The following is a 13,225-nucleotide window of genomic DNA, read 5'->3' as shown; positions in this document are numbered from 1 at the left end:
ATATCATAATATGTTAATATCGAGACTACATTCGAGTCCGGTGCTTCCGTTTCGTCGTTGTTTGTCGGTGCGTTACTGTTTTCCGCGTTCTTCGTTCTCGTTTGCGTGTTGTGTCGTACGGAAGCACTATAAATTCGCGAAACTAAATTATAAGTATAAAATACTCGTATAAATATCGTGATTGTTGGCGTTGTCAGTATTTCATACGGTATCAGTCCGTTGTCGCGTAATATTCAGCAGGTTTCTCTGTAAACCACCGTTCGCGCACTGTAAGGTCGTATAGACATTCCTAGGCACTCCGAAGGCCTAATTAAGTTAATTTGACTCGTAAACAGTATTTAATGTTGCGTAACACGTCTGTTAATCACGTATTAAGGGCGTAAATTACCGGTTGTCACATTCTCCCCCTGTTAATAAAATTTCGTCCTCGAAATTTAGACTACGTTAACTCCTTAGAGTTACGTTATGCGTAGAAAATACGAATAGTACTAGAGTGAACGATCATGAAACCGAATCAAGACTTATTCGAATGATGTGAATTCAAGGACGTATCGCAAGATGCAAATGAATTCTAGAAATGATTGCATCCAATGAATGAATTTAGATTTCAACAAGCTCAAATGTAATAGTTTGCATGAAACGCTCGATCATGATCAGCCCAAGCTGCAAGTTCTACCGACGCCACAAGGTGTCGTAGTGATAAAAAATAATTCAATAATAGTGGTGATTAAACAAGTATCACCTGTGTTTGAAGTCAAATGAAAGCGCAATAATAAATCGAAGCAGATTTAATCTAGACCAATAAATAGATAACTAAATCCGTGTATGAGATTAGCGCAAGCTTCAATTTAGTGAAACGCCACCACAAGGTGTCGAAGTTAACAAACGACTTAATGGAGTCGTAGACCAAACAAATCTACTACGACTCAGAACAATGAAACGCTTGTTAAAACGAATTCGAATATGATGTTTTCAATACATCATATGGTGTCTTGAATTGAATATGTGTAATGAACAAGTTCAAACAATTGAATTTGACTTCGGCGCAAGCCGACAATAATTACATGTATCGACAAGAAAAACTTTCGGCATGGTCACAACAAAAACTATGTATGTAACTTGAAAAGAAAGGGATTTCAAGAAAATGTGTTGACCTGATAACGAAGAAGCCAACAATTACAATAAAGCAGGTCATTTGAATCACAAATCAACAATTAGATTTGGCGAAACAATATTTGAGCTTCAATGAAACGCTTTACTCGAAACGAAACCACATGCGTAACAAACGATGCATGCGTAACATAAGAATTTTCAAGAAATGAAGCAAATGAACATTCGCTATAATGAAGAAGTTATTGTGATGCAATGACCATTAAGAGGAGTAGAGATGCGAAAATTTACTCGGTAACTGTGAAAGTCGAAATTTCAATAAAAGAAATTCAAGGACTTTACCTGGGGTTGCATGTGACGACCAATTGTTAGGTGACATTACCATGGAATGTCAAACATGGCGTATTCGTCATTATTGATTTAGGGGGACTACGGAGACATATGTCTTCTCCTTAGCATGACTCGTGTCGTTTGCAGGACCGCGTGCCAAACTGCCGCTTCCTCGAAAGGCGTATGTGACGTACTTCAACCTCCGTTGATGTATAGCTTAAGTTTCACATATACTTGTGCACTAGTGTTTCGTTATGCGTAGGCTGCCTGCTCGGGAAGTCAAAATATCCTAGACGATATGAATAATAGTGTGTGCCCGAGTTAATATTCGCGGTTCCTACGTGATGACCTTTAATGAACTTCAACATAAGTTTCCGAAGGTCTTAAATGCACGTTTCCTAAACTCTCAGAGTTTTGTGTATTGTATGTAATTGTCTTTGTGTATCATGTGTAAAACACCACAATAGCGTATGTTTGAAAACAAAATTTTGACTGCTCGTTTTTCGGCAACAGTTGGAGACCATATTCGAGTCTTAGGCGTTCTGTATGTATTTAAAGTCTTGATGATCTAAGTCCCAGAGGAAAATGAGGTTAGAGCTTAGGTATCTCTACAGACAACCCTATTCGCTGTAACCTATAGCTCTGATACCAATCTGTCACACCCCGAAATATCAGAGCATTGGCGTGACTGGACTGGTATCTTCATTGAACGCCCACTAAGTACTCGACTACACATGGTTCTCCTATTCCAACTGTGCCTTATCTTAGAAATGCAACCTGAGAAAGAAACATGCGAAAAATCAACATAAAGTTGAGCGAGTTCATAGTTTATATGTAAAAGATTTGAAATAAATCTTTTTGAATGACCGGTTTTTGTTTTATTGTTGAATGTTTAAATACTTGAATATTTAAATACTTGAATGTTTAAATACTTGAATGTTTGATTACTTGAATGAAAACATGGTATGTAACTTGTAGAATGTATGAATGTTTGAATGTAACTTGTAAAACGTATCTGTAACTGAGTACTATGAATGTTTGAGATCGCTAGTGGTTTACAAGACCACTAACATGTGTCACGACATAGGAAGCCACCAAACCTAGGCATTTTTGTCAACTTTGACTTAGACACATAAGCACTCATTGGTAGAAGTAGGCCAAGAGTGGTGTTGCCTGAAACCCATTAGATCTAACCTTTTGTTCCGCGGTCTGAATGTATACGTTGATTAATGGTGCTTATGGCACCCTATTCGGGACATGATCTAGAATGTTTCACTTGAATGTTTTTGTACTCCGTCATACCATTTTGTAAACATTGTAAGCTCTTGTATTTGTATTTTCCCGTAGTTTAGAAACTAGAATTTGTGTGTATGCATATTTCAAAAAATACGCTTGTTTGAAAAACCGGTATAAAACATAAGCTTTTCGTAAACCATTTGTGTCTGTTAAAACTTTCTTGTAAAATGGTTTATGAATATGTAATTCTTGTATGCTTTGCAAAATGTGCATGTCTTTCTACCCCGAAAACATTTAGACAAATGTAAAACAGTGAAAAAGTGGGGTTATGAACTTACCTGAATATTCCTGTGCAAAGCTAGCTAATTACGACTTTGTGATGTCGTTTCCAAGGCTTGACTTGCTAGCGTGCATTCTACAATATTCCTAACACGGAATATCTTATAAGTTTCTAAACGCAGTAACTAAATTACGTGTCACCGAGCTCTACCGAATCATTGACCGAACGATTTGACGGTTTGTTGTTAACTTGAAAGAAGTGAAGAAGTTATACTTGTTGGCTCATTTTGAGAAGTCGTATGTTGATAAATAGGAATATTCGTATGAAAGTAATATATAATAAACTTGTATTATATATCGCGTCTTGTATGAAAATTATCAAAATATGGTATTTGCCGTTTAGGCGTTTGAAATAAATACAAAATGTTATATTTATTTTGGAAAACAATCATCGAGTCGTTGTGTTTGAAAAAAAAAATATATATATATTATATTTATTTTTGTAAAAGAATACAAGTCGTATGATGCTTTGAAATAAGTATAGAAGCTATATCTATTTTTATAAAAGGAGTTATTGTTGTTCGATATTTAAAATAAATATATAAATTATATTTATTTTAGTAAAAGAATCGTCGGGTATTCGGAATAAATATATAACGAAGTTGTGTTGTTTAAAATAAATATAGCAGTTATATTTATTTTATAAAAGAATCGTCGAAAATGATATCCAAATCATCGTTGTCGTGATATTGTAAAGTGTTATCCGAAATGTTATACACTTGTATTTAATTTTATAGAAATCGTTTGTAGTCGATTGGTTATGCTTCGTTCTATAATAAAACATAATTATTTTACGGATTTTCTCGAAAAACGGGCAGAGTTTCCTCTGTTTTTGGACGCCCCCGACAACACAAGTTGTCGTCATTTTATCAAAATTCAACAATTTCTCAATCATCAATAACTACGTATTTTTGTAAAACGACAAAATGTAAACTAAATACTAATCCAAATCGGTTCGAGCTCGTTTCACGAATTTAATAAAAATATATATATTCAAGTTAATTCGCCGTTAATCTTTACCATTCTTCGAGTTGAACGTCGAACAAAAGTTCACTGGGTTACCGAGTCAACCGAGTTGACCGGCTGACTTTGACCGAGTTGACTCGGTCCGACCGAGTCGACCCGAACCGCTCCAGAATCTGGCCCGAACCAAAGCTGTTGACCGTCCCGAACCTCTTGACAGCCGTGACTGTTTGACTCGGACCCGAACCGAGTTAACTCGGTTCAACCGGGTTGACTCGAACCAACCCGAAACGAAGTCGTCACCAACCTGTGCTGGTGATAAAAATCACCATCATCATCATCAGAGTTTAACAAAAGAAAGAGAAGGAAGTAAACCGAGAAGGGGGGGTATTTACCGGGAATCTGTCGGGTAATAACAAGAACCGTAGGTCCGAGTTACAGACTGCCGGACCGAGATACGAACCACCGGTCTGAGAGACAAATCGTCGAACTGAGAGGCCAACCACCGTTGCCGCTGCCATCGCTCGCCACCACCACCGGTTTTCTCTCTCTCACTCTCAGTCTCGTCCCTCTCTCTCTCTCTCTGCCGTCTGACCACCGCTCACCACCACCCGACGTTGGTGGTGGTGGTTCCTTGCTGATCGAAGAAAAAAAGGGGGGGGTGTCTGTTGCCTGAGAACCGAGCAGAAGTGATGGGGTTTCCCGAGTGGTCTGCCGGAATACGACCAGCATCAGTCGGGTTGTCGCTGGCGCTGTTTATCAGAAAAAGAGGAGCAGGAGGAGTGGGTGTGTGTGAGGGGAGTGAGGTGCCAGAAACCGGCACTGGCCGGCCGGATTCTGCTCCGGTTGCCGGATTTTAGTCGAGAGAGAGAGAGAGCATCGGGTGGGTGCTCGTTTGTTGTCTGCTTGTGTGTGTGTGTGTATGACCCGTCATTAAAACCCAAACTCCTCGTAATGCCATAAATTATAAGTTTTGGTCCAAAGATAATTAAAATTATGTATGTAGTCGTTGTCGCGTCTTGATCGCCGGTTGCGTAAAAAGCGCGTAAATTGCGTGGTTTACCGTTTCTAATCCGTTTTTCGATCCGGTTTCGAATACGGTTATTAAAATTCGAAAACGAAACCAAATATATCATCATATGTTAATATCGAGACTACATTCGAGTCTGGTGCTTCCGTTTCGTCGTTGTTTGTCGGTGCGTTACTGTTTTCCGTGTTCTTCGTTCTCGTTTGCGTGTTGTGTCGTACGGAAGCACTATAAATTCGCGAAACTAAATTATAAGTATAAAATATTCGTATAAAATTCGTGATTGTTGGCGTTGTCAGTATTTCGTACGGTATCAGTCCGTTGTCGCGTAATATTCAGCAGCTTTCTCTGTAAACCACCGTTCGCGCACTGTAAGGTCGTATAGACATTCCTAGGCACTCCAAAGGCCTAATTAAGTTAATTTGTGTCGTAAACACTATTTAATGTCTCGTGACACACCTGTTAATCACGTATTAAGGGCGTAAATTACCGGTTGTCACACCCTCCAATTTTACAACCAGAGAATGGGCACACTTGGTACTCTAGATATTTTTATTTATTAAGTAGTATATATAGATTGATACAAGAAAACTATGTTCCCATGGAAGAACTAATTAACTTTGTTTATATATATAAATAAACCATATATGATACAGGTCCAATAGAAATTGACCCACTGAACCTGCCCAAGAGAAACATGAAGAAACCCAAGAAGTTGTTGGAGTAGCCATTAGTTTAATTCTGCACATGTTTTATTTTTACTGCATTGTTGCAATTGATTTAGTGTCGTTCACATGTTATGATAGAAGTAGTGGGTAGGTTGCATGGATAGAAATAAGGAGAATGACATGGTGAACATGCATTAGTGACAAGGTGGACATGTACTCCCAAGTTTGTTATTTATAGTCCCTTTTACATTGAATGAAAAACACAAAAAATTGCCCCAAAATTGGATCTCTTCTTAATCATGTTTTTCTTTGACTTTTGCCTACTTACAGGCTGCAACAAAATATCACAATATAGAACCGTATTTCAAATAAAAAAGGGGTGTTCTTACAATCTTGAGTGCACCTATATGTCGATTAACCTAGCTTTGGAAAATTGAACTATAATAAAAATCATAGAATATACAGTTACAAAGTTAGCATTTTCTTGCAATGTGTTTTATCTGCCAGCTCTACGCCAATAGCTTTTGCCCATTTACCTTCCAAAGTTCTTTCGCGTTCTTAGAAAAAAGATTCTCAGTGTCCTTCATTTTTTTTCAATTCATTGAAAATATCCGCAACCATATATGAAATCTCCAAAACTCCCATCACAAATCAATGGATGTACCACCAAGTTACAATCCAAGCTGAACTAGGATGTTGTCCTTATGACCTTGTGTAGGATTATTAATTAGACAATATCGTAATTGTGTTCCAGGTGTTCTCCAAAGTTTAGTCAAAACGTTGTAATAATAGTACTTAAGCTTTAACTCTCACTCTGTCTTTTAAGCTTGATTATTTATATACAACATATTTACATTAGCAGGCAGAGCATGAAGAAAGCATTTGATATTGCGTTTGGGTCAAATAATCAGCAAATATAGCTTACCTAAAAATAGGGATATTGATAAACGAATTCTTGTTGTTTGGAGATTGTTTAACAACTTAGACCTAAGAACCCAATAATAATCCCAGAGATATCAGTTTCCAACAAACCAATTGTAGTCTTAACAAAACCATTGACTTTTTCTTATATGCTTTTATTTATTTATTATTGGGACCACCATTCAGTGCATGCTCTATATATACGCTCCTCTAAGGCATTCTCACTCACAATTTCATCCAGTTCAAGAACCGTAACAGTTTGCAATCATCCTACAATGGCTTCTACCTGCTACCTTTACGTCTTTGTGGTTGCACTATTTTCCGTCACAACCAATGAGATGTGTTATGCTTCACGCAATTTGCTGCAAGCTAATCCAACTGTGCCACAACCACAAATACCCTCCATTCCAACACTTCCACAACCACAGATGCCCACCATCCCGACACTCCCACAACCACAAATACCCACCATCCCAACACTCCCACAACCACAGATGCCCACTATTCCCACAATCCCTACATTCCCTAATATGCCCAAAGTATCCTTTCCCCCATTGCCTTCTATGCCTACCATCCCAAACCTTCCAACAACTCTTCCAAGCATTCTTTCTTCGCTCCACCTCCATCTAAAAAGTAGACAATAAACAATCGCTACTAGATCAGAAGAAGCTTGTTACATGTCATTGATCTAGCCATTAGAAGGGTCCTTGATTCAACTATTTTACATGATTGTTGAGTGTTTTCTCATGTACTTTTTGTTTTCTTGTTTCTGTATTCTTTGTGTGGTTTGATATACTTTGTTGTAATATATTGTTAATGTAAATTTAAAAGTCCCACTTTTACCTTTTAGTGTTAAAGCCTCATGTTAATGAATAGGGAAAATTTGATTTATCTATTATATCACTACTAGAAAACACAAAATTTCTTACACCGTTTTTCGTCAAAAATGCGTCACAAATAGCGATTTCTGACTAATTTACGAGGAAAATTTGATTTATCTATTATTTATGCTGATGACAATGTTCAATAACTAAATGAAAAGCAGCAGAAACATTCAGTGATCTTGTTGGATGAAAATTGCTGTTTGCAAGAGTAACGCCAACGAATATATTGAATTGGTCGTTCCGGGTTATAAATGAAGAAGTGTTGGAGAGTTATAAATCAATCATCGAATGAAAAGCTTATTCAAAATATCAATTGTTTTGGATTATAAGTGGTTTTGAGGTGTGGATTTAGTAGCCGAAGTGATGTAGTCCAAAAATACTTTGAACGAGAGGTGATTGCCATGGAGGTTTTGTTGTGAACATTCAAAGAGAAAATCCGAAGCATAGTTGTTTGATCAAATCAGATAAACAATAGGACCTTTTTCTTTACTTTTTCAAAAAAAAAAAAAAAAAAAAAAAACCAAAATCTCCAATAAAAAACCGGTGCAATTGTCCATCTTACGCCTGGCAAAAAATGTCAAATGAGTAGAATTATTAATAACTCTACAGGTATAAAACCTTCACATATTTCAGAGTTGATTACTCGGATGGTCGTCCTGTTTTATGAATTTCGAGGGACAACTTGTCCACGGTCGGTATGATATATGACAAGGTTTTTAGTATCCAAGAATCTAATCGAACGTTGTTAAGTTATTTAGTATCTAAAGGGGCATTAACCATTACACATTTTTGGTAGAGGCGTTAAAATGCTGATGTGGTGAAAAATGCCTCTTATGGGGTAACCATTATGGATAGTCTGATATATTAAAAATAACACGTCTACATTAGAGTTCAAGTTGAAGTAGAATCTTGTCCTTATAACCTTATGTAGGAGTAGTAGACAGCAATGAGTTCAAATAATTATTTTCAGATCACGGTCATTATGACACTTATTAGGATTATACTGCTTGTTGTAATCATAATTAAGGCATTAGTTTCTTATTATTGTCTCTAATTTGCTCTCGAAAGTTTAGTCACAGCCTACATCAATGCTAAATTATAATATTTTAGCTTTTAGTCTTAGTCAGTCTTTTAAGGTTACTATTCTTTCTATCGTCCTAGTCAGAAATACATTTTATATTTTACAACATTTAGATTTTGCATAAACATTATAGCAAAAAGCATGATGCAAATGTTTGAGATTGAGTTTGGGTCAACTTTTCTGCAGATATAGCTTACCTAAGGATAGGAATATCGATAAACAAATTCCTCTTGTTTGGAGATTGTTTAACAACTATAGACCTAAGAACCCAATAATAATGCCAGATATCAGTTTCCAACTAACCAATTATAGTCTTAACAAAACTAGTGACTTTTTCTTATATTCTTTAATATATATTAGGACCATCGTTCGGTGCATTCTCTATATATACACACTCCTTTGTGCGTTCTCCATATATACACTGATCTGTTGTGCTTTCACTCACAATCTGATATAGTTCTAGAGCCTCAACAGTTTGCAGTCATCCTACAATGGCTTCTGCCTGCTACCTTTACGTCTTTTCCCTTGCGCTATTCTCCATCACAACCAATGAGATGTGTTATGCTTCACGCAATTTGCTGCAAGCTACTCCAACAGTGCCACAACCACAAATACCCACCATTCCGACACTTCCACAACCACAGATGCCCACCATCCCCACACTCCCACAACCACAAATACCCACCATCCCCACACTCCCACAGCCACAGATGCCCACCATACCAACAATCCCTACATTCCCTAATATGCCCAAAGTATCCTTTCCTCCATTGCCTTCTATGCCTACCATCCCAAACCTTCCAACAACTCTTCCAAGCATTCCTTTCTTCGCTCCACCTCCATCTAAAAAGTAGACAACGGGCGATCTCTGCTAGATCCGAAGAAAATGCGTAGATTCATTGATCTAGCCATTAAAAGGGTCCTTGATACAACTATTTTACACGATTGTTGAGTGTTTTCTCATATACTTTTTGTTTGTTTGTTTTTTTCTGCGTTCTTTGTGTGGTTTGATATACTTTGTTGTAATATATTGTTACTGTAAATGTAAATTTAAAAAGTTCTAGTATTTTAAACCTTTTAGTGTTGAAGCCTCATATTTAATTAATATGGAAAATTGATTTATCTACTATTTGTTCTTATGAAAATCGTTTAACAACTAAATAAATAGTCGTGGTGATGTAGTCCTAACATACATATAAAGTGAGGTGATTACCATGGAGGTTTTGTTGTGAATATTTAAAGAGAAAATCAAAAGAATAGTTTGATCAAATCAGATAAAAAAAATATGACCACTTGGAAGCCATTACTTAAAAACAGAAATTACACTTAAAATATCTTAAAATCGTGTAAACTGTTATGAATGCAGACATTTAGTCCCATAAGCCAAGCCCAACCTAATGTTAATGGGCTCTAGGGTTGTTATTATATTGATCTATATATATGTACATGATATTGTGATGAATGAATTGGTTCTCTTTATCTCTTGGTTATAACACGTTATCAGCACCTTGCTCTTCATCGATACCTAATTGAATCGAAGAGTGCTTATTTCATAACCATAATCCCATCGCGTTTCGGTATAGTAACAACCCCACGCCAAAGACTTGAAAGAGCCGTGTAAACAACGGAAAGCGGCGACCTTTTGGCTGCGTGATTATTATGACAGAAACAAAGGAAAACCACAACCAACCAACATATGTGAATCGGTTGTCATCCTTGTGAACATTCAACCGCCCAAACAACCACGATCAGAAGTTTTGGTTGGCAACTGACGGGTGGTCCTTTGGACAACCCTTAAGCATGTTAAAATATGAAATAATCCTCCAATTAGCCGTGTAATTATCTTGAATTAGATAACTACGATGCTTATGTTTCAGGTACGATCTAGGAGTGAAAAGATGGATCAAAAGCAGTTTTTGATGGCTTTGGTGGAAAACGGGTCGAGTGGAGAACAAAAGACAAAACAAAGGAGACAAAGTTGCTGAGTACCGTAAATTACGGTTCTACCGTAATTTACGGTAGACATGGATTTGGTTGTTTTCTGCACCGTAACACAGGAGAGTTGAGCCGTAACAAAAAGTTGACCACCGTAAATTACGGTGGAGCCGTAATTTACGGTGGAGCCTGCACGGAAAATATGTAACTGCCATATGATAATCGGTTTTTGGGTGTCTTTTGGTATTATCTCATCATTGACGGTTCTTGGACACTTTGGGGGCGAATTTGGAGCACTAGCTTGTTTTGTGAACATTTCCAATCATTCGGTTTGTGTTTTTAATTTGTATGAACACTAGATTGATGTTGATGATGATTCACCGAACCATGTCCGGCTAAACTCTTCGGTGATCATCCTAGGTGAATGTTTCTAAGACTTTTGTGTGTTTAATTTCTGCATTTCTAGAATGATATCTTGCGTTGCTTGAATGTCATGGTGTATGTTTGATTGTTGTAGTGTGTTAATCCATATTACAATTTCTAGTCTCGATCGTACGTTCTTGGTGCCGTTGGCAACCGAGATATCACGGGAAGGGTTAGGGTTGGTTATTGGTTAATAGGTCATCGGGAAACAACCTCGCGTTATCTAATCCGAGTACTTTGTTCCCTTTTATCACTTCAATCACATATACACGAGTTATGTCTATGTAACTCTTTCTAGTGAAATTGCACACAACTGTTTAAAGAAACTGAAACCTAGGGTGATCATTGTTCTCTCCTAATTGTTTACAACCAACTTTGATTTGACTTAGTTCTTAATTTAGTTTTCTAAAACAACAATCCACAATCTTGAATTTTAATTTTCTGCAATTTAGTTTAATTTTAGTTAAATACAAAGCTATACAATCAACACATTTTCCACATACTCCCTGAGTTCGATACCCTATTACCGCTAACTACAGTTGTTTAGGGATTAAATTTGCGTGACCCACGACATCACGTCAAATTTTGGCGCCGTTGCCGGGGAGTAGTGCGCAACGTGTGTTAGTTTAATAGTTTTGTTTGTTATTTTCGGGTTTACGCTGGTTGTGTTTAGTGTGCAGGTACTTCAGGTGTATGCATACTAGAGGCTCTCAAAGGTCATCACCGCTATCGTTTGATCCGGAAATTGAAAGAACGCTACGACAAAACCGAGTTTTAGTGCGAGAAAACAAAATCATTGGTTCACCCACTTCACCCATTACACCGAGAAACATCATGGCTGATTCTCAGATTCCACCTACAACCAGTCAAACAACCTCATCCTTTATACCTACTTCCACCCAACCATCACCAAACACTACATTACCCAATACCATTGCTGAATTCACACCATCCCATGTCACCCAACCAATTACCACCCAAACTGAACCTTCCATCACTTACGATCCATCCACCACAATCCCACCATTATCTCACTTTTTTCCCCCAACTACGGGTCAATCATCATCTACCTTCACAATTGCACCCAATTCAACTGTTGTGCATACTACTTCATCTTTTAGACCACAACAACAACAGTCGGGTTTTCAGTATTCGACCATTCCATTTGGGCAAACGTCAGGAATTCAAGGGGGTGGTTATGATGAGGGATTCGAAGACTTTGAGGGGTATGAAGATGATGGGTACGGTTATGGAGATTATGGTGATCAAGGGGATTTTGGTTATGTTCAAAGTCAATCTCAAGGGATGGCGAGTGTTGGTGGAATGCAACAACAACAACTTATACCGCAACACATTCGGCCAAGACCACAAGGGCCAACAATCCAACAACCCATTCCATTGCAACAAGTTAGGCCACAACATGTATACCCACAATTTCAAAGGCCAAATCAATACCCACCGATGCCCCAACAACCAATTGCACCACAAGGGCCTATACCAAGACCAATGGGTCCTATTCGTCCAAGGGGCCGATTGGGTGTTCCAAGAAGGCATCTTAGGGAACAAGCAAGGGGAATAGAGGCACATTTCAGGCCAATCATTACTCAAAACCCTTCACCGGTGGTTATCCCTCACAACAACCAAGGGAGAACTTTTGAAGTAAGAACAAACTCGTTGCAAAGTTTACCGAAGTACAAAGGGTTAGCAACGGAGGAGCCGTATTTCCATCTAGAGGCTTATGACTCAATTTGCAACACTTTTGGGAGTCAAGGTTTTTCGGCCGATGAAGTCAAGTTAGTCTTATTTCAGTTTTCTTTGGAGGATAAGGCAAAGAAGTGGTTCTACACTTTGCCTTCGGCATCAATATATACATGGGGGGAGATGCAACAAACCTTTTTGGATGAATTCTACACCGCCCAAAAGACCAATGATGCGCGGAAGGGATTGAGAAGCTTCCAACAACAACACGGTGAGATGTTCCATGAGGCATTTGAGCGTTTTAACATGATGATTAAAAACTGCCCTCATCATGGGATCGAGTTATGGGAGTTGATGAACGCTTTTCATGAGGGGTTGAGTGCCGAAGACGCACGTGATTTAATGTCTATCACCGGAGGGACGTTTGGAACGAATTATGAGAATGAAGATTGGGAGTTTTTGGAAAGCATGGCAACTACATCAAAAAGGAAGGCCCAGGCTTCAAGGAGAGCCCGACCAACCACTAACCGACCACAAGTGCACGCCATAGATGATGGTAATGTTCAAACCACTAATCAAATATATAATGTTTGTGCTTTGTGTAATGAAA

The 13,225-nt window shown here is 38.0% G+C and overlaps 1 protein-coding gene and 1 non-coding gene across 2 annotated transcripts; one reads left to right on the top strand and one right to left on the bottom strand.

Moving 5' to 3' along the window:
- The first annotated feature begins 9,050 nt into the window (after positions 1–9,050).
- On the top strand, positions 9,051–9,413 carry LOC110888125 (protein PELPK1-like). Its single transcript, XM_022135664.1, has one exon. The coding sequence runs from the start codon at positions 9,051–9,053 to the stop codon at positions 9,411–9,413; it is 363 nt and encodes a 120-aa protein (XP_021991356.1).
- A 3,434-nt stretch (positions 9,414–12,847) lies between these two features.
- Positions 12,848–12,953, bottom strand: LOC118484522. Its single transcript, XR_004873632.1, has one exon. It is a non-coding gene; the product is annotated as a small nucleolar RNA R71 (small nucleolar RNA).
- Between the last annotated feature and the right edge of the window lie 272 nt (positions 12,954–13,225).

Source organism: Helianthus annuus, chromosome 11 (genome assembly GCF_002127325.2).
Source record: "Helianthus annuus cultivar XRQ/B chromosome 11, HanXRQr2.0-SUNRISE, whole genome shotgun sequence".
Classification (NCBI taxonomy): domain Eukaryota; kingdom Viridiplantae; phylum Streptophyta; class Magnoliopsida; order Asterales; family Asteraceae; genus Helianthus; species Helianthus annuus.
The sequence above is the reverse complement of the archived record's forward strand: the minus strand, read 5'-3'. Positions and strand labels throughout refer to the sequence as shown.

Bases quoted from the DNA above. Each gene is read 5' to 3' on its own strand.
- LOC110888125 (XM_022135664.1), top strand. From the start codon at position 9,051: ATGGCTTCTGCCTGCTACCTTTACGTCTTTTCCCTTGCGCTATTCTCC.